General features: G+C 47.4%; 1 protein-coding gene across 5 annotated transcripts in view; it reads right to left on the bottom strand.

The window, feature by feature from the left end:
- GRB10 (growth factor receptor bound protein 10) overlaps window positions 1–22,481 on the bottom strand; it is a 90,900-nt gene that overhangs the window by 23,303 nt on the left and 45,116 nt on the right. For all 5 annotated transcript variants that reach the window (XM_028703025.2, XM_028703026.2, XM_028703029.2 and 2 more), the window contains 3 exons: window positions 16,437–16,638; window positions 15,580–15,718; window positions 4,517–4,673 (listed from right to left, as the gene is read on the bottom strand). In XM_028703025.2, the coding sequence (XP_028558858.2) occupies window positions 4,517–4,673; window positions 15,580–15,718; window positions 16,437–16,638 (498 nt within the window). The remainder of the gene's footprint in view (window positions 1–4,516; window positions 4,674–15,579; window positions 15,719–16,436; window positions 16,639–22,481) is intronic.

Raw genomic sequence — 22,481 nt, forward strand, 5'->3', positions numbered from 1 at the left:
AGGATCTGGATCAGGCCAGGTCCAGACATCACATCCAGCATTCTGTTTCCTACATTGACCAGCCAGATGTCTCTGCAAAACCCATGAGCAGAGCAGCCCTCCATTGCAATGCTCCCTAGCTTCTGCTTCAGAACTCTGGGGATTTCTAATAGGAATCATGACTAGCAGCTGACAGATTTCCCTTACTTAAAGGTGTCTATGGGACGCGGGTGGTGCTGTGGGTTAAAACACAGAGCCTAGGGCTTGCAGATCAGAAGGTCGGTGGTTTGAATCCCCGTGACTGGGTGAGCTCCCATTGTTTGGTCCCAGCTCCTGCCCACCTAGCAGTTCAAAAGCACATCAAAGTGCAAGTAGATAAATAGGTACCGCTCCAGCGGGAAGGTAAACGGCGTTTCCGTGCGCTGCTCTGGTTTGCAAGAAGCGGCTTAGTCATGCTGGCCACATGACGCGGAAGCTGTATGCCAGCTCCCTTGGCTAATAAAGCGAGATGAGCGCTGCAACCCCAGAGTCGTCTGCGACTGGACCTAATGGTCAGGGGTCCCTTTACCTTTAGAGATGTCTAGTTCCCTTTATAAATGGCCATTGCCACATCTAGTAGTAGCAAACTTCATGAAATATATGAAGCATTGTGTGATGTATTTTTTGTCTGACCATCTTCTCCTGCCAATCAGTTTAACTGGCTGACAGTTAACCCAAGATCTAGCATAATAAAAGGTAAAGGTACCCCTGCCTGTACGGGCCAGTCTTGCCAGACTCTAGGGTTGTGCGCTCATCTCACTCTATAGGCCGGGAGCCAGTGCTGTCCGGAGACACTTCCGGGTCACGTGGCCAGCGTGACAAAGCTGCATCTGGCGAGCCAGCGCAGCACACACGGAAACGCCGTTTACCTTCCCGCTAGTAAGCGGTCCCTATTTATCTACTTGCACCCGAAGGTGCTTTCAAACTGCTAGGTTGGCAGGCGCTGGGACCGAACGACGGGAGCGCACCCTGCCGCGGGGATTCGAACCGCCGACCTTTCGATTGGCAAGTCCTAGGCGCTGAGGCTTTAACCCACAGCGCCACCCGCGTCCATCTAGCATAATAAGGGAGGGCAAAAAACTTTCTCCATCATATCCTTTTAGCCCCGCATTCTCTTCTCAAAGTAAAAAAAACCCCTTCTGTAGTGAAGGACCTCCAGCTTCCTGATTGCTTTTTCTGCTTTATTCTGCATGTTCAGCAACAATACAATACAGTGGTACCTCGGTTTATGAACTTAATCCATTCCGAAAGTCCATTCTTAAACCGAAACCGTTCTTAAACTGAGATGCGCTTTCCCTAATGAGGCCTCCCGACGCCGGTGCCCTTCCACAGTTCAGCTTCCATTCTTAGACCGAGGTAAAGTTTGCAAACTGGGACACTACTTCCAGTTTTGCAGAGTTTGTAAACCGAATCGTTCGTAAACAGGGCTGTTCTTAAACCGAGGTACCACTGTATACTTCTTGAAACACCACAATATTGCAAGTGTGGCCATCCCAGCATTCCTTCCAACAGTCAACTTAAGTTGTAGAGATCTACCCATTTGAAAGGAAAATGGGGCCACATAAAATAAGGAAGTAGTTTCTACCCATTCAGAGAACACCCTAGGTCTGCAGAAATATAAATTATATTAAAATTATAAATTAAAAGAAAAATGCATTTAAAAAACAATGAAAAGAAAACAGAGCTGGAACATAAACATAGATGGACTTATTTCCCACTCATATAAAAGGAAACCCTAGAAATGTAAAGAAATGAGACTGGAGCTAGAAAACACATTAAAATCCCAGTCTATCAAATACAATGAATGAATGAATGAATGAATGAATGATAGCTCTGCTGGTGTCCAGCGCCTCTGTACGAAGTACCCTTGGCAATGTGCATCCCCAACCCTGCAAACTGGCATCTGTTGTGATCAAAGTTCATTGAGGATCGTGAAAAGGAGTTCCCTTCTGAAGACTGAATTCCACTGTCCACCATCTCATGGACAACTTGAGCAGAGGAGATAACCTGAGCACCTTGCGATGGTGTTGCGTTGCAAACAGGGTATGGGAATGAAACTTCAAAATTGTTGGTGGGAGCCCTACTAAAAAACACAGCTAAATAATTGCCATTAGAACTTCTCAGGGCCCTAGTACTTCTGATTCTAAAGGAATCGATGTCCCAGTTTAAATGCGATGCTAAGATAAAGCAAGGCTTAGTGTGAATGAACAAATGTGCAGGTTGCCAGAGGGGGGATTATAACAGCTGCACCTTGTTCAATAAAATTCAGAAAGTATTCCCATTTGGAATTCTCCATACTTTTCTGCTTGCCTCATCTAAAAAATGATGTTGTGGAGCTGGAAAAGATTCAGAAAGGGGAAACCAAAACCATCAAGGGCTCAGAGAAATACCCCATGAGGAATGGTTACAGCATTTTGGGCTCTTTGATTTAGAAAAAGGGCAAGTAAAAAGGGACATGATCAGATGTGTATAAAATTGCACAAGTTGTGGGAAAAGTGGAGAGAGAGAGAGTGCTCTCATTTACATGTTGTGCAAATCCTGGATCTGCAACAAAATGGATTTCAACTAAATTCAGAATGCAGCTGAAGCAAAATACTGACTGATAAGCATAATGTTCCTTTCCCATCATTGTGAATTACCAAGTTATTTGTGTATGTAAACAGAAGCTTTTGATTTCCTCATCAGCCTGCTGCCTAATTCATTCAGCGATGTCACACAGCAGAGTTTGACAGCACAATTAGTCACCATGGAAGCTATTGTGATGTCACAGACACTGAATTGTGGCATCATTGAAAGAATCTGGCAGAAGGAGGATATTGGACACAAAGGACAAAAGCCTCTGTTTACACAGCACCTTGGTAATCTTGGATGGGAAAGGCCCTATAAAATGAGGACCTAGAATTTTAAAGTGAGAATCAGTTAAAAGAAGAACATCGTTCAAAATGTTTTTCTGTTTTCTTCCATATGTCTTTGGCAAGTCTACAAGTCTCTTTCAAAAATGTACTACTTTGCAAGAAAAAGTTAACTTTTTAAAGTGAAATCACATTGACATTTAAGACTTCACAAATATGATAAATGCCGCCCATAAAATATCTCTAATCAAAGGGACTCTTGTTATTTAAAAATATGTTTTTAGATTGCTGACACTCATAAATCCCACCAACGCCATGCCTTCTTTTAGTGCCTCTGAACAACATCTATCAAAACGAAATTCACTGTTAATGCCTAACTACTTGGGCACATTACTCAGGAACCTTTTTGGAGTGAAGAGGGTTATACAGTGCAACACACCACTAACAAATCTGAAGGAAAGGATACAGGAAGAGAGACACAGAGAGGCAGCGTCCAGTTTCCAGGTATATACCATTAAACCAGTTCCACATAGTTCTCCTGCACCAACTGTAACCATGGCTTCTTAATTCCAGCAAGAGTTGCTGCCTGGAAGGGAGAGTGTCAAGGCTTATGCAAGAACTTCCATGCTGCAGCATGATGTGCTGCTGCCATTTCCACCTTCCTGAAACAAAGTCCAAGGAAGCATCTCTCCCTGTGTGGGGCTTTCTTGAAGTAGACAGCCAGGGCAGGGTGCTTGAGACCCAAGCCTGGGGATGTCTAGGACAGGGGTAAGCAAACCTTTTCAGCAGGGGGCCTGTCCAGACTATATTTTTGGGGGGAAATGATGCAAGAGCACCACGAGCCCCGGTGGCTGCTTACCTGTGTCTTACGAGCGGCAGGGGCTGGCAGCGGGATGATGAGCGGCGCACGAAAGGGCTCCGGAGAGGGGCTGCTCAAAATGGTGGCAGCTTGAGCGCTGCTGCTGGCACCAACAAAGCCCAGCCCCCTTCCTCCTTTAGGCAGGGCAGGGAGAAGCCAGGAGGAGGGAGGGAGGAGAAGGCACCGCTGCCGCCGTGTGAGGGAGAGGGAAAGAACGTGCGCGCTGGCAATCCACGCGATTCCCAGACTGTCCATGGGCCGGATCCAGAAGGCAATTGGGCCTGATCCGGCCTGTGGGCCTTAGTTTGCCTACCTATGGTCTAGGACATCAAATTCTCTTCTGGGAGTCCAGCTATATTTGCATAAACTGTTCATTTGCCAAAGTCACACACAAAACCATCAGTGTACAGTATTACAAAGAATGCCCAGATACATTTTATGCATGTCTCCCTCCACAAGTTACATACACAATCAGTGAATATTGTCACCTAATGTCACTCTGTTCACGCTCTATATTTAGGGAGCATTCATAAAAAATTATCTGGGATCCTCAAAATTTACACGTGAATGTCAATATCCGCCAGGTATTTGTTACCCTCTATTACAGATAATTTAAAATCAACATAAACCCAAGCTCAAATATATTGCATCTTAATTGTTGCACCAAGTGTTCACCTATAACAGAGAGAAATCCATTTGTAATATTTAAAGCAGATCACCTGGGAAAAGTGGGCCGATTTATTGCTCTGTGCTGGATATTACACTTTAAGATAACTTCCTTCCCTACCTAATCCTAGGAGAGGATGATGTTCCACTAGGGTCCAGCTGTTATCATCCACACAATGACTTTTGTAAACGAGCAACTGGCAGAGGTCCCGGGCTGTCATATCCGCTAGGATCTCGACCACTTTGCATGTTCCGTCTTCTGTAAAGACTTTTATATCCTGCAATACAAAAAATATGTATGCCTTTAAAATAGCAATCAAAAACATTTTTTAAAAGAAACTGATCACTTCTATGTGGTCAGTACTGTTTATATTCTGCACTACAGTAGTAAAGTTCTGTACCAAGGTGCAACCCAAATTCTGCCAACTAAGCATAATCTGCAAGATTTTTACTCTGGGAAGAGGCAAGGAGTTTTGAAGGACACAGGAACCTTATTCGTGTGGACATGCAGACACACAGACAAACAGTGTGTTCGTTTAAGTGCATCTCTACCCCTATCGACTAAATAGAGAAAAAACAGAAATACATATTCTGTGCTTCTGTGTTCCCACAAAATCACAATATGTACTTGATGCTTCTTGAATTCCCAGGCTCCGGAAACACAATTTATTTTGCAATATTGTTGGTCTTCTCCAGGAAGGTTGGACAGAGGGGACACAGCCAGATAACGCACTATGCCAGCAAAAACCCACCATAGTAGTACTAATTAAAAAATTAATATATATCCTACACCAGGGCTTCAGAAACAATTTTGTTTCGTTTTGGTTTTTCGGAAGGGTGAGAGGTGCTAATCTCACAGCGTCCAGGGTAGGTCCTTCTATTAGTGTGCAGTAAAACTCAGCGGAAAATCTGTCCTTTGAAAATATCGTTATCTCGTGGGCGCTTAAAAGCAAAAGATTCATTATGAGCATTATTCACACCCACGTCCCTCAACCCCCTTCCCCGGATTCCAATATTCTTTTGCAACTAAATATAGACACACTGTATAGGCTCTAAGTATTAATAAGGAAATAATATAGTTAGCAAGCTCTCTATGACCCTCACAGTTAGACGGACGATTCCTTATTACAGCTTTATATTACTTCAATAGCATTAACTCTGCAAAAAAATGTTTCCCAAGATTTAACCCTGTGTTAACCTAACGTTTAAGAGGCACATTCTAGTTCCCAGGAAAACAAAATAATTTCTTTTTGGGGAGGGGGGGATGGAATGAGGTAATGAGATGGTGGGAGAGAGAAATAATCTTACCTCAACAGCATGAAAAAGGCAGTAGTCAGAAGAACAAGACGGCATATTTAAAATATAGGTGATCTCTTTCGGAAAGAGTTTGCTCTTTACCTCTCCTGCAACCTGTTGGCACTCCAACAGGTTGCTTTGCAATTTCAGCAGATCACTGTACCCGAGTCGGTCACAGAGTTCCTCCGTCAAAATGTGCACCCTTTCCTGGAGGAAGGCAGGCAACTCTCCCAGAGCATCATTCAAAGGGTGACGCACCATCTTTTAAGGTACGGAATCAAACCAGACTGGAGAGACCAATCCCAGCCCTTCCTGCGACTGATGTGATCCTGGCCATCGCAACCCATAGACTTCCAAATTATGCTCCCCAGAAAGAGGTAAAAAAAAAAAAGATGTTGCTTTTATGCCCACCCACATGCATTAAAAAAAGAGGTGCCAGCACATCACGCAGCAACCCAGAAGCCACTTTCCGTTACTACAAAAGTTCACGAGGAGAAAAGAGCCGTTCTAAAGCCCAAACCAAGCCTGCTCCGTGGACTGGCAGTTCCTTTGCCGAATCATTTGCAACAGCTCAGCTAGCAGGAAGAAAGCATTTGAACTTCCCCAAAGCCGGCTGCTGCAGCAGCGACCCCTTCTCTCCCGCTTGCAGTCTCCCCCCCCCCTTTCCCCCATTGCACCCTTTCAGCCCAGCACCGGCCTCTGAGGGCTTGAGGAGCTTTTGCTATTATTGTTTTTACTGAAAGATTTTCATGGATAGCGAAGGTACATGCAAAGTCTCTCTCAATGAGCTTTTGTAAAACAGGCAGCAAATAAAACAAGTGGGAACATCACCTGAACAGGGCCAGGTCTGTGCTACGGTTGAGCCGGCCGGCCCCTCTGTTTAATGGAGGGGAGGTTGTAACCTTCACCTGCCCCTCCTCGATAAGGGTATCCTGTTAAAGGGATCTGGGGGGGTGTGGATCCTGTCCGAAACCTGGGTGTGGGCTAGGGCCATGCCACGGCCCCAACTGGGACCCTTTGGGGTGCCCCTATATAATGTAAGTCATAGGGCTCCCCCTTCTGGTGGCTTACCCTTATTTTGACTCCCTGCAGATGGGCGGGAGTCAAGATATAGCCTGGTTTCACCCAGTGCCTAAGCCAAACCCTCACATACCGGTAACCAATAAAATTGTGGCCTGTTTTAGCCCATAATCCAAAATACAGTCATGCCTCTTGTTACGTTTGCTTCAGGTTAAATCTTTTCAGGTTGCGTCCTGCAGCAACCCGGAAGTACCGGAAAGGGTTACTTCCGGGTTTCACTGCTCGCGCATGCGCAGATGCTCAAAATGACGTCACGCGCATGCGCAGAAGCCGCGAGTTGCGACCCGCGCACAGACCCGGGTTGCATTCTGCTCATGTTGCGAACGGGGCTCCAGAACGGATCCCGTTTGCAACCAGAGGTACCACTTTACTCAGTACAGTGGTGTGTTTATTAATCAATTAATTTATTAATCAATTATCATGGTGTGTTTATTAATCAATGAGGAACTACAGGGCACGGGGCCTTGGCATACAAGTCCGCTCACCTTCCAGGGCATCTGGACCCTCTTGCTGGCCCGGCTCAGGGGCAGGAGATTGAATCCCAGCCACGTCACCCCCGCCGGGCCAATTTTTGCAGGAGTTCCCGCCGCGCTCTGAAGGCTTGCGGATAGCCGCCCGAAGCCTGGAGAGCGAGAGGGGTCGGTGCACAGTTTTTCCTCTCTGTGCAGCACCCCTTCAGCGAAGCAGGAGGAGAAATGGAAGGGGCTCCATTTCTCCTGCCACTTTGCTGAAGGGGTGCTGAGCAGAGAGGGGGAGAATTCCCCCCCCCCCCCGTTCTCCCCCTCCTATGATCTGGTGCGTCCTATGGTCTGGTGCATCTCATAGAGCGAAAAATACGGTACCTGTGAGAAGCTCCAAGGCAACTTAAGCCTTTTTTCTCAATTTGACTAAACAACAGATTTTTTCAACACAAAAGCACTGCCTGCAACTGCATTGGCAATGTGCAATACCTAACTTTAAAAAATAGGGTTGTCAACTTTTCAACCAACTTCTGCAGCTGTTTGAGTGTGCAGTTGTAGCTGTTATAGGTCAAGTCTTAAGTGTGGCTACATCTGAAGGTATCAGCAAGGGATACTCTTACTTTGTTGTGTTGCAGCAAAGCTTCACCTGCCATTTCCCGCAGAACAAACTGCTGTTAACAGCAGAATAACAAGACAGAAGTTTTTCCAGGCTAGTAAGGAATCCTATAACAGCAACAACAATTTCAGTTTAGTTTTGCTAGAGGCTACAGCAGCAGCAACAGCTACAACAACATATATTTCAGTTTAATTCTGCCAGAGTTGAAACTGTGACTTAACGGCCCAGTGGATGACGGGAGCCAAAAACCTCTGCTAAGAAAACCTCAGAAAAAACAAATTTATCTTGAATAAACATTGATTGCAGGAAGTTTTCTCAAGAACACGCTTCAAGTGGAAGGGAAAGGGGAGCGAGTTTAAGAATTAATCACAAATTTCTTCCAGAAATCATATTTAAAGGACGTCTCGACACACGAGACACAGATGCAGGAGCCAATTGCTTTTAACAATGACTCAAAAAGTTCTCCAAGTTACATCAGCCGCACGAGGCACCCTCTATTCAACGTTAAGGGTGAGAATGTTCAGCCAATCAGAGCACCAGATTGGCTGAACATTCAGTACTCCTGCACACAAAAAGGACCCGATAACACTGCTCCGTTGGCAGGGTAGGAATTTGCTATTTTATTATTTTGAAGAGAGACTTAAAATGACATTTAGTACCATGGTTTCATGTCACCAGTTTTAATTTATAAAGTTGTGAATACTCACCTACTTAATAAATTCATCCATGCTTAGGTGCCCACATTAACGGATTATTAAAAATGGCAAGCCCGATATCATGTCCAGGCTTGGTGCTGGAATCGCAAGGCCATTATGCAAATCTATGCCAAGACAGCACTTGCAGTACCGTTCTGGTCACCTCACCTCAAAAAGGACATTTGGGAGAAGGAAACCATTCAGAAAAGGGCAACCAAGAGGATCAGAAAAAGCCCTGTACCCAGAAGATTATGCCAACTGCTGCTCATAACCAATACACCTTCTGGGGAGCAAGGAGATCAAGATAAGGGGCAGCAAAGTGTCAATAGGCAACAGGTCCAGAAGATCTCAGTAACAACACACTTTTTAGGTGCCCAATTTCCTGACAGTAAGAGCTGTTCGACAGTGGAATTTGCTGCCAAGGAGTGTGGTGGAGTCTCCTTCTTTGGAGGTCTTTAAGCAGAGGCTTGACAACCATATGTCAGGAGTGCTCTGATGATGTTTCCTGCTTGGCAGGGGGTTGGACTCGATGGCCCTTGTGGTCTATTCCAACTCTATGATTCCAGTGGCTGCTTGTCCTTCAACTGCTGCAGTTAACTCACATGAACTGTAAAAGGTAAAGGGACCCCTGACCATTAGGTCCAGTCACAGACGACTCTGGGGTTGCGGCACTCATCTTACTTTACTGGCTGAGGGAGCCGGCGTACAGCTTCCGGGTCATGTGGCCAGCATGACCAAGCCGCTTCTGGCGAAACCAGAGCAGCGCCGGATCGGTACCTATTTATCTACTTGCACTTTGACGTGCTTTCGAACTGCTAGGTTGGCAGGAGCTGGGACTTAAAAATGACAGTAACAGCCAATGGCAACCAATGAGTTTCATGCCAAGTTGAACCCAGACCTCAACACTCTGCCCACTTCAGCATACTGGCTCAACATGCAATTTGTGTTCACGTGAACATAACAGGCATGCAAGCTTCATCTTCTACTTGAAGTACAGTGGAACCTCAGTTTTTGAACATAATCCGTTCCGGACGTCTGTTTTGACTTCCGAAACGTTTGAAAAACAATGATCAAAGGGCTGTCAGCAAGTTCCTTTGAGAAAAATGGAGAAACGCGCCTCAGAAGCCATTCGACTTCCAAGGTGCGTTCAAAAAACAGAAGCATTCACTTCCGGGTTTTCTGTGTTCGGCTTCCGAGACGTTCAGCAGCCGAGACGTTCGAAAACCAAGGTTTGACTGTATTTCAGAACAGTTACAACTGCCAGTGACACCACCGGGTGCAGGAGATGTACAGTAGCTTGGTCAACAGCAAAGCAGGTAAAAGGTTTGCTGCCATCTTTCTCCTTCCCTTGCTACTGCCCCCCTCCCCACCCCCAAAGGAGGAGGGAATCCAGACCATCCCTGGAGGAGGACATGGGGTCCACCAGCCCTCTGCAGATTTGCAACAGCTGGCCTGATACCAGACTTTTGGGTGGGTTGGGGAGGTTAAAAGGGGGGAGGTTATTTTTGTTGTTGTTTGCTAACTAGTGGGTGGAAGTATTATTTATTATCTGAGTATAATATTATTTGTTATTATTTATATGGAGGGTGAAAGGGACGCGGGTGGCGCTGTGGGTAAAAGCCTCAGCGCCTAGGGCTTGCCGATCGAAAGGTCGGCGGTTCGAATCCCCGCGGCGGGGTGCGCTCCCGCTGCTCGGTCCCAGCGCCTGCCAACCTAGCAGTTCGAAAGCACCCCCGGGTGCAAGTAGATAAATAGGGACCGCTTACCAGCAGGAAGGTAAACGGCGTTTCCGTGTGCGGCTCTGGCTCGCCAGATGCAGCTTGTCACGCTGGCCACGTGACCCGGAAGTGTCTCCGGACAGCGCTGGCCCCTGGCCTCTTGAGTGAGATGGGCGCACAACCCTAGAGTCTGTCAAGACTGGCCCGTACAGGCAGGGGTACCTTTACCTTTACTATATGGAGGGTGGGTTGTGTTTGTTTTGCTCTCCCCTTTTTTCTTCGCTTATGGTAGTCTGTGTACAGCTGTAAGTCACTCGGGTGACAAGCGACTAATAAGTCAAACAAACAAACAAACAAACAAACAAACAAACAAACAAACAAACATGAAACAAAGGAAGCCCTGATCTACTTTGTAATCAGCAGACTGGAACGGAGAATTGCTTTACAAGAGGTGATCCAAGGAACAAGGGCACAAACATTAGGACAAACAGCTTTGAGGAGCGTTTGGTACGTGAAACAACTATCTGCACATTTTCCAGAGGTGTATAAAGAGCAATTGCAAGACCTTTTCTATTTTTACAGCTGGAACCTTCGTTGACTCACACAAGATGCTTTCAACTAATATCCTTCGGCACAGCAGGCACCTACATGTAACTGCTGGAAATTTTGCATCCAAAGTATTTGTACACAACTAGAAATTACAGCTTACATTACGGGTTAGATTTTAGTTTATACCCATAAGGTAAAGGTAAAGGTACCCCTGCCCGTACGGGCCAGTCTTGACAGACTCTAGGGTTGTGCGCTCATCTCACTCTATAGGCCGGGAGCCAGTGCTGTCCACAGACACTTCTGGGTCACGTGGCCAGCGTGACATCGCTGCATCTGGTGAGCCAGCGCAGCACATGGAAACGCCATTTACCTTCCCGCCAGTAAGCAGTCCCTATTTATCTACTTGCACCCGGAGGTGCTTTCGAACTGCTAGGTTGGCAGGCGCTGGGACCGAGCAGCGGGAGCGCACCCCGCCGCGGGGATTCGAACCGCCGACCTTTCGATCGGCAAGCCCTAGACGCTGAGGCTTTTACCCACAGCGCCACCCGCGTCCTATACCCATAAGAGACAAGCACAAATGTATCCCTATCGTGTTTTATGACTTTCTTGATATTATATGTGAGCTGGAAGTGGTCTGTGACCGAAATAATAAATTCATTCATTCATTCATAAGAGAAAATCAAACTTAGGTTATGGTATCATAGCTGCCTACTGTGGAAACAAGATTTATCTTCGGCCCAGTATACCTGAAGGAGCGTCTCCACCCCCATCGTTCAGCCCGGACACTGAGGTCCAGCACCAAGGGCCTTCTGGCAGTTCCCTCCCTGCGAGAAGTGAGGTTACAGGGAACCAGACAGGGGGCCTTCTCAGTAGTGGCGCCCACCCTGTGGAATGCCCTCCCATCAGATGTCAAGGAAATAAACAACTATCTTACTTTTAGAAGACATCTGAAGGCAGTCCTGCTTAGGGAATGTTTTAATGTTTGATGTTTTACCATGTTTTTAATATTCTGTTGGGAGCCGCCCAGTGTGGCTGGGGAAACCCAGCCAGATGGGCAGGGTATAAATAGCTTATTCTTATTCTTATTATTCTTATTCTTCTTATTATTATTATTATTATTTGCAGTTGTTATTGACACATTTTGTGGACAAATTGTGTAGCTGTCTGTCCCATTTTACCATTCATCGCCGCCGCCACCCTCAAATTTTGAGGGCAGGAGTAAAGGCCCTGAGCTCAGAAAGCAGGAATCTCAAATATAGGCTATGTGTTTCTGTATGTCGGAGGGGTAATCCCCGGCCCTGCAGATGTTATGGGGTTCCTAAGTTCCACCAGCCAAGGTAATGGCAGTGGAAACCCAACACCACCTGGAAGGGCATGGGTTAGCCACCCCTGCTTGGAAGGTACAGGAAGCAGCTTTTCAACTCCACCCAAGCTTCATGACTCGAGTTCTTCACCAAACTCTTTGTTGTGCTAAACTGTTATATTAATAAACCCCTCCATTACATGAGGGACCTTTCTCCATGTCATTCACCTCAAAGGAAGCTGCCTGCTATCTCCCACCCAGCACAGAGAGCACCAACATTACATCACTACGAAAAACTCTCCATGGAGCCATGTCAGTCCAATTACCAGTCAGTCCTGCTCTTTCCCGACGCATCAAATATTTGACCACCCCAGTTGTTGTCCTGCCTGACCTTACTGGGGTCTCCTTCTACAATGTCTACCAGCTTTTCAGGCTGCCCTCAGCTGGCTTCCTTTCCAGCCCTGCAAATTCTGGGACAGAGAAGAGCTTTGTTTTAGGAGGTTCACATTCACAGCTTTGTCTGCTGCCACAAAACGATCCCTCAAGCTGCAGATCAAGCTTTCCAGCAGCTTACACATTCTTCAAGAGCTAGATTTCTTGTGCATACAGATCACTTTTTACAGGACCCACCCTAAAGAGCTGCTCTTATATACCTACTGCACAGCTCTAACACGCTCTGTTTTTATTTGGATAATTGAGTTTAAATAATTAAATGTTACTCTTGCAACTAAACTGAAGTCCTATTTTAAGAAACATACTCTGTGAAGACAGAGCACCCAGACAGTTAATTATTTCACATTACTTTCATTAGCTGTCAATGCATAAAACAATGAGTTTTTCAGTTAACACAACGGTTTAGGAAAGACTTACTTCCTTTAGTCAGACAATAAGTTTATAGCCAGTATTTTAAACACATTTTGATTGTGGGACCATCATTTTAATCCAGAAAGAAAACTAAAAGGTACAAACGAGTAGATTACTAATGAGTTAATAACATCAATTAGAGCTTTAGAATGGAAAATAAAAAGTTATTATTTCCAAGTTATATTTTGCAAGTAGAATATCTGTGGTTAAAATGTGTATTCTTCTGAAAATAAACTTTACAGAGCCTAAGCTGGTGATTTGGCAGTGATTAATAATAACTTTATATGGAATAATAAAAATCCAGTAATAAAAGCCAAAATAATTTAAACCAACTAAAATGAAGGAGGGTTGTCGTTTCCTGATTTGAGAGCTATTGTCGGGCAAACTGTCTGGTTTGAATTGCTGAATGGTATCATCAACCAGGTAAGGTGAGAAAAAAACTAGAGCAATGCTCTGTGGAATCCCCCCAAACACATTCTGTGACACTGTCCACTCACCCCCTCCCTGGGCAGGGTTTGCGACACCATGCGGGGTTACCTGGCCAGGTGCCACTCACCTGGCTACAGGGTGGCCGTCGCCCCACCCCCATCTCGGCAAGACAATGGGCTGCCAGCTGGGGGTGGGGTGAGGCCTCTTCCCCCGGCAGCGGGGGTTGTATTGGGGGTCGTGGGGGTGGTTGTTGTTGTTGTTGTTGTGGTTGTCGTCGTCATTGACACAAAGGTTAGAAAACTGGAGGAAGAGTCCCAACAGTGTTTTTCTAACTTTAGGAGGATATGGGAGAAACCAAACTGTGCCCATCAGTCCCATCTCCTGTAATATGTCATCCATTTTAACAAAAATGGGAATGTAGGGTGATTTGCTAACTGGGATGGAGGAGAGCTGGAAAAGCGGGTTGATTTGCTAACTGGATTGGAAACCAGAAGAAAAAAAAGTTCCATAAGCCAAATAAGGGAACGTTTGGGTGAAATCAAATTCATATTATATGGCTTTCATATTGGAGATTTTTAAAATGGTTGTGAACTCGTAGAGAAGGACTAAGGCAGCTAAATAACTTTGTACAATGGTACCTCCGGTTGCGGACAGGATCCGTCCCAGAGCTCCGGTTGGATCCTGAGGTTTCCGCAACCGGAGGGACTGCTTCTGTGCATGCGCGCAGGGCGGTAGAGTGCTTGTACACATTCACGTGGCATGATAGAGCACTTCTGCGCATGCGATGAAACCCAGAAAAATACTTCCATGTTTGCCGGGTTCGCATCCTGAAGGATACGCAACTGGAGGTGTGTGTTTCCAGAGGTACCACTGTACTCGTATCTTCAATATTGTACCGCTAGAAAAGATAAATTAGAGCTTCTTCCTGCCATTATTATTTTTCCCTCCAAGGAACAGTACATTTTCAATACATTCATCATGGGGCACAGTGACCCTACTCATATGCAGTGTGCATATTTGTTCGGAAGCCAGAGCCAACTGCAGGTTCCTGGGTATATATATTTACTCCCAGCTGCAAAGCCCATTACCAACTTCATGTAAAAACCATGCCGTTTCCCACATGAAAGCAACTTCCCTGTAGGAAATCAGTAACAAGCAAAGGGGTCTTCAAAAAGCAATCTGATGGGATCACCAGAAATAGCCTTGGTAGTAAGAGTGGCATTTGGACACAAAACGAAGCCACGATTTCATGCTGGGTGCACACAGGCCTAAATAAGCCTGAGCGAGGGGTCAGGGTCATGCGCTCCCACCCCACTCTTCCTATTGTGTGGCCAGGAGAAGTTTGTAAGAATTTAGTTTCATTTTTAAAGAATCCCATCATAGGAAGATTTACATTCAAACAAGGGTTCTGGTTTAAAACAAACATGGGGTAGTTTTAAAAGTTAGCATCATAACCCATGAGCTGAGGCTAATTTGTTATGAAATTTACCGGTTCGTATGAAAAAAACGTGAAAGACGTTATTTATCCATCACTGTTCAATAAAAACCCAATTAGTTCACAATTATATTGGAGGTTTCTATGCTGAAGATATTTCTCACTGGCTACAATGCCTCACAGCTCCCTTCCTCCTGATGCTCCCCTTTTCTTCTTTAATTTCTATGACAAGGAAAAACAAAAAAAAATCCCTTCTGATTTAATTGCATGGCTGTATTAAACACTTTTTAAAAAGTAATGCAACTACTGTAGAAACAACATTAAGTCAGCAAAATGACAGGTAAGAGCTCTGGATATGCCATATAAATCCAGTCACTGATAACTCCAAGCAACTTTTTGGTATTCCAAATGAGTCATTGCCTACAGTACTAAAAGTCAAAGAACATACCAAACTTGGATTTCTTCATTCACTAGAACAGCCTTCTGTATGCAGAAGGATTTTGATGTGCTTTGTACGGACAAGACTTTTTTTAAAAAAAGCTCTGAAGTCTGCAGAACGTGTTACTTACAGGTCTTTACACTACTCATGGGAAATAAGTTGTATTTTTAGTAAAACATTACATTTCTCCTCTTCTTCTTGTGATTAAGGTGCCAGTTCCAAAATCCCAAAATCAAGAACTCAGTATGATAAAAACAGTCAACCATTCTAAAAAATGCAACAGAAAATACAAATCTCACCTGTTTATTTGCAGGCTGATTCTGAGGTAGAGATCCAGGGGCCAAGACAGGTGAGCTTGTGGGGCTGCAAAGCTCAGGAAAAGGGTTCGGTATGGCAGGCAAAGAGGATGTTCTGAACTGTTCCTCCTCTTGAAGGCGTCTGCAGAACAAAAGAAGGCTTTCAGGTGGGTACCTGGTCAGTATTAGCCTCAGTTAAAGTTGGTGCAGATGTAACCCTAAGTTTTGGTTAAAGATGCCATGGCAGGGGGTAGGGAGGGAAAATCACGTGTCAGGTGGGAGGGCAGGGAAGCACACGAACATCTATCTGAAACTCAGGAAATGCTGTGCAAAATATTATTTAATTTACCGTATTTTTTGCTCTATAAGACTCACTTTTTCCCTCCTAAAAAGTAAGGGGAAATGTGTGTGCGTCTCATGGAGCGAATGCAGGCTGCGCAGCTATCCCAGAAGCCAGAACAGCAAGAAGGATTGCTGCTTTCACTGCACAGAGATCCCTCTTGCTGTTCTGGCTTCTGAGATTCAGAATATATTTTTTTCTTGTTTTCCTCCTCCAAAAACTAGGTGCGTCTTGTGGTCTGGTGCGTCTTATAGAGCGAAAAATAAGGTATATACTACGGCTTCTAAGGCCAAGGACTGGTTCGATTATTCCTATACAAAACCACTAAAATAAGACAGTACTCGGCCCATTGCACAGAGATAGCGACTGAAGCAGAAGGGAAATGTAGTCCGCTTAGTTCTTGGCTATTATCAGAATCCAGGACTGTGTATAATAATCTTTCTATTGGGCTACACTGGCTTGCCATGTTGGTTTGCTCCAGAACTCTTAAAAGGAAGGCATTGCTCTCTTGCTTCCATACCTGACTGCCATGATGCGTACTGGCTGAGACCTCTGCACTTTCTGCTTTGGAGATACAGGCTGCAGTGAATTTGTTCCTGAGGCTGGCAGCTGGCCATTGTGAAGGAGTGGGGTGCTTTCCGAATGCACGCTGTAGGGGGTGTACAAACTTTCAAACGAGGAGTTCATATCATTAACTAACGCTTCCAAGTCCACATCATCATCTGAAAAGGAACAAGAAGACAGACACACTGACAGTCAGAAGCAACAAAACAAGGGCAAAGCTGGCACTACTGGTGTATACTGGAGAAAGAGTGTAAGGGACAGGTTTTCCCAGGTAGGTGGAACACATACTGGACTGATTCAGTTGCAATGCTAAGCCAGGATTTAGCATTTTGAGAAAGCACTCCTCTTTTTACGCACCCCACCCCTTCAACAGCACTCCTTTCACTTCTGTTTTATGTTGACCACAGCTTGTGGCGTCATTGAACTTGGGTTAATTTTTAATACGGGTCGAAGCAATAAGCCGATTTCTAAGCTCAATAGACTGCAAGAGGGCTGGAGTGTAGCTTAGGAGCCTACCACATCACAGTGTAGAAAGGAAAGAGACATTCCACTGCATCCTCAGGGAGCCACCTGGCAAAACTGTTCCGTGTTGTCTGAAGGTTGGTTACTCCTGACTCAAGAGGACGGAGCTCTGGAGCTATTCTCCTATTGATTTACAAAGCCCTGAACAACTTGGACCCAGGAAACCTCAGGGATCACATGAACCTTTATATTCCAGCTTGTTCACTGGGATCATCTGCAGGAGTGTCTCTGGTCATTCCCCAAGTTGGTGAGGATCATTTGGCGACAACAAGAAATTTAGCCATTAGTCTAAAATAGTCGTTGGCTCAGTCCTGTGGAACTCTCTCCCAATAGATTCAGCAGGCATCTTCTGTGCCAACTTCTAAATGCCTGCTGAAAGCTTTTACAGTGGTACCTCAGGTTAAGTACTTAATTTGTTCCGGAGGTCCGTTCTTAACCTGAAGCACCACTTTAGCTAATGGGGCCTCCTGCTGCCGCCGCGCCGCCGGAGCACAATTTCTGTTCTCACCCTGAAGCAAAGTTCTTAACCTGAAGCACTATTTCTGGGTTAGCGGAGTCTGTAACCTGAAGCGTATGTAACCTGAGGTACCACTGTATTCTGCTTGGTCTACACAGGCAATTAAGAGTAAACCCCCCACAATGGTTTACTGATGCTTGCTTTTAACATTTTTAATTTGTTTTTAATGCTTTTAATTGGGGGGGGGGGCTTTTATCTTTCTACTGTTGTAAACTGCTTTGATATGTTTTGCGCTTCAGCAGTATATAAATACTTTTAAAAAATAAATATGGGGTCGTGTGTGTTTTTCGTAGCGCTCTGCTTAAAATCTTTACAACCAGGATTAAGCAGAGCTGTCAGAGATGGAGAGCAGCACAAAGTACCGTATTTTTCGCACGATTGGACGCACCGGACCATAGGACGCACCTAGTTTTTTTGGGGGGAAATAAAGGAAAAAATTTGGGGGGGGGGAAATAAAGGAAAAAACTCCTGCAAGCCTCCCCACTCTGCGGATGTCTGCCTGGCGCGAGGGGCGCTCTGCTTCAGGGCGCCCCACCCGCCAGGCAGCAGGCTGCTATCCGCAGCGTGGGGAGCCCTGTGGGGAACTCCTGCAAGGCTCCCCACTCTGCGGGTGTATGCCTGGCGCGAGGGGCGCTCTGCTTCAGGGCGCCCCACCCGCTAGGCAGCAGGCTGCTATCCGCAGCGTGGGGAGCCTTGTGGGGAACTCCTGCAAGGCTCCCCACTCTGCGGATGTCTGCCTGGCGCGAGGGGTGCTCTGCTTCAGGGCGCCCCACCCGCCAGGCAGCAGGCTGCTATCCGCAGCGTGGGGAGCCTTGTGGGGAACTCCTGCAAGGCTCCCCACTCTGCGGATGTCTGCCTGGCGCGAGGGGCGCTCTGCTTCAGGGCGCCCCACCCGCCAGGCAGCAGGCTGCTATCCGCAGCGTGGGGAGCCTTGTGGGGAACTCCTGCAAGGCTCCCCACTCTGCGGATGTCTGCCTGGCGCAAGGGGCGCTCTGCTTCAGGGCGCCCCACCCGCCAGGCAGCAGGCTGCTATCCGCAGCGTGGGGAGCCTTGTGGGGAACTCCTGCAAGGCTCCCCACTCTGCGGATGTCTGCCTGGCGCGAGGGGCGCTCTGCTTCAGGGCGCCCCACCCGCCAGGCAGCAGGCTGCTATCCGCAGCGTGGGGAGCCCTGTGGGGAACTCCTGCAAGCCTCCCCACTCTGCGGATGTCTGCCTGGCGCGAGGGGCGCTCTGCTTCAGGGCGCCCCACCCGCCAGGCAGCAGGCTGCTATCCGCAGCGTGGGGAGCCCTGTGGGGAACTCCTGCAAGCCTCCCCACGCTGCGGATGTGTTCCCGAAGCGCCTGGAGCTCTGCTTTCAGGGCGCCCGGCGCTCCGGGAAGCAGGCTACTATCCGCAGCCTAGACACGGCTAGCGGAGCGCTAATCCCGAAGCCCCAAGCTTCGGGATTAGCGCGGCGCTTCGCTAGCCCTGGGAGAGCCACGCAACGTCGCGGGGCTCTCCCAGGGCTAGCGAGACCTTGCCGGCACCCAGAAGCTTGGGATCGCGCTGAGCTCAGCGCGCCCCAAGCTTCGGGATTAGCGCTGCGCTTCGCTAGCCCTGGGAGAGCCACGCAACGTCGCGGGGCTCTCCCAGGGCTAGCGAGACCTTGCCGGCACCCAGAAGCTTGGGGCGCGCTGAGCTCAGCGCGCCCCAAGCTTCGGGATTAGCACGGCGCTTCGCTAGCCCTGGGAGAGCCACGCAACGTCGCGGGGCTCTCCCAGGGCTAGCGAGACCTTGCCGGCACCCAGAAGCTTGGGGCGCGCTGAGCTCCACGCGCCCCAAGCTTCGGGATTAGCGCGGCGCTTCGCTAGCCCTGGGAGAGCCACGCAACGTCGCGGGGCTCTCCCAGGGCTAGCGAGACCTTGCCGGCACCCAGAAGCTTGGGGCGCGCTGAGCTCAGCGCGCCCCAAGCTTCGGGATTAGCGCGGCGCTTCGCTAGCCCTGGGAGAGCCACGCAACGTCGCGGGGCTCTCCCAGGGCTAGCGAGACCTTGCCGGCACCCAGAAGCTTGGGGCGCGCTGAGCTCCGCGCGCCCCAAGCTTCGGGATTAGCGCGGCGCTTCGCTAGCCCTGGGAGAGCCACGCAACGTCGCGGGGCTCTCCCAGGGCTAGCGAGACCTTGCCGGCACCCAGAAGCTTGGGGCGCGCTGAGCTCCGCGCGCCCCAAGCTTCGGGATTAGCGCGGCGCTTCGCCAGCCCTGGGAGAGCCACGCAACGTCGCGGGGCTCTCCCAGGGCTAGCGAGACCTTGCCGGCACCCAGAAGCTTGGGGCGCGCTGAGCTCCGCGCCCCCCAAGCTTCGGGATTAATGCAGCGCTCCGCTAGCCGCGGCTAGCGGATAGCTTCCTGAAGCCTGGAGAGCGAGAGGGGTCGGTGCGCACCGACCCGTCTCACTCTCCAGGCTTCAGCGAAAGCCTGCATTCGCTCCATAGGACGCACACACATTTTCCCTTGCTTTTTAGGAGGGAAAAAGTGCGTCCTATGGTGCGAAAAATACGGTAAAAGGTTGCTGGTGGATTTGAAGCAGGTAACCAGCAGGTGGCAGTGCTTCCTTTGAAAAGTGCAGACACAATTACTTGCACTTATTCTCAGGAACCAAGTATCTGTAATCCAGGACTTCATAAATAAATAAATAAGTGATTGTTTGCCCATTTTGAGCCAAACTAGCTGATATGACTGAGGAAAATAAGAGCAACTAAATTAGAATGCCAGTAAAAATTACTGAAACATTTCATAATATGCTAGTACTTGAAACACTCTTTCAGGTTTGTTCACCAAGCCTGTGTTTAGAGCTGGAAATTGAAAAGGCATACAAAGGACTAAGGATTCCCAGAGTTGGAAACCAGGCTTAAGCGAATCCGAGGCTGAGCGTCTGGCTGGGCAGAGTAAGAACAGCTCGGTCTTCTAATTCATGAGACAGCCATACCTTTGGGAAAATGTGATGCAGCATTGAACGCATTCACACCAGGTGCCCCCATAGCATTTAAGAAACATAATATGTAGGAAAAGAAACTTGGGGGGTTCCTATTAGATACAAATGCCACATATGAAATTAGGGCTTTTTTGCACTACTTTACCCATGATTTTATTTAATAGCACTAATTCTTTGGGGAAGAATGCACTTTGTACATCCCTCCACTAGAAGAATTATCCATTGATTCCCGCTCTCTGCTTCCTGTTTCGCGGCCAGTTACTGATCCACAAGAGAACCCTCTCCTCTTATTCCATGATTCCCAAGCTTATTCTGGGCTCTTTGGTGGTGAGGTGCATTGCCGACAACTTTTTAAATGTCTAAAGGCACAGCGTCAACTGGATCACCTCTAACAGGCTTGTTGGCCCTCTCAAAGAACTCTAATGGGTTACTGAGCCGGTTCTGCCCTTTGGCATGAGGGATAAGGAGCCAATGGCCCTTCAGTCGCCCTGCTAGGAGATGGGAGTTTCTCATCCCTGTTCTATATGCTTAGCAATTCTACTAACAATGCCTTCCACTAGTTTACCCAGAACAGACACTAAGCTATCAAGCCTTTAAGTTTCAGGACTCTCCCCAGATCTTAAAAAAAACAAAAAACAAAAATTGGAGTTACATTGGGCACTTGGCAATCCTGAATTAGAGAGGCTGGTCTTAAGATATTTTTGTTAGAAGATCAGCAATTTCACACTTGAGTCCTTTAAGAACTCTTGGGTGGATGCCATCCGGATCTGGTGACATGCCAGTTTTTATTTTGTCAACATGGCCCAGAACTTTATCTATCGTCCCTACTATTTGCCTCAGTTTCCCAGAGTCCCTTCCTGTGAAAGTTCAAGCACATAGAAATACCCTGTACAGTGGTACCTTGGGTTAAGTACTTAATTCGTTCTGGAGGTCCGTTCTTAACCTGAAACTGTTCTTAACCTGAAGCACCACTTTAGCTAATGGGGCCTCCTGCTGCGCTGCCGGAGCACGGTTTCTGTTCTCATCCTGAAGCAAAGTTCTTAACCCGAGGTAATATTTCTGGGTTAGCGGAGTCTGTAACCTGAAGTGTATGTAACCTGAGGTACCACTGTATCTTCCTCTATGAAGGGAGATGCAAACAATTCATTCAGCTTCTCTGCAATCTCCTTATCCTCCTTTATTTGCTCCTCAAAGTTCTTTTTTAGCATCCCTTGTTCTCATTTTCTAAATGAAGCCTTTTTGATTCCAAGAGCTTCTTTGATTCTGCTCATCTTTGCCCTTTATGCAGGGCTGGTCCAAGACGCTCAGGGCACCTGAGATGGACCCCAAAATGCCATGCCGTCCCTCCCCTCCCCACCAGGGAAGAAGGGGTGAGGGTAGCTGTGGACCCTGCTTCCTGAGGCGGTCACCTCACCTTGCCTCATGGGCAGGCCGGCCCTGCCTTTCTGGATCTGCAGTATACATTCTAGCTGAGATCCTAATAAATAAAACTCCCAAGCATTTGGGAGAGAGTTGCCTTTGACTTTAGTCTTTCCATTAACAGAATTTGCAGGAACAGTGCAAGGTGGCATGTAAAATACTTTTAAAAATGCTAACACATGGCACCATTGAGGCATCAATTGTTGTGCTGTTCAGAAAATCCTTTTGTCTCAGTTCTTGCGTCCAAACCACAAAGGGAAGCCTCAGGAGCCATCTGCAATGGCTGCCAATTCCCAGAGCACCTACAGGCAACCAGGCCGCGTGATCCAGCCACTGCCACACCCTGCTATCAGGCAAGTCTGGAGCTGCCACTGCTCTCAGCAGGAAGACGAGCTGCTGTTCTCTGATAGGAGGAGCAAGGAATTCCCCCTTCCAGGTTTTTTGTTGGTTTTTTGCCTTTGTTCAGGAAATTGCACATAGCAGCACACCTACTGCCATGAGGGTGAACTCTCCTTGCTGGAAACGTGGGGCAAAGAGTAGTTTAGGAGACCTTAAGGCACGACGGCCTGCTGC

Source organism: Podarcis muralis, chromosome 13 (assembly GCF_964188315.1).
Source record: "Podarcis muralis chromosome 13, rPodMur119.hap1.1, whole genome shotgun sequence".
Taxonomy (NCBI): Eukaryota; Metazoa; Chordata; class Lepidosauria; order Squamata; family Lacertidae; genus Podarcis; species Podarcis muralis.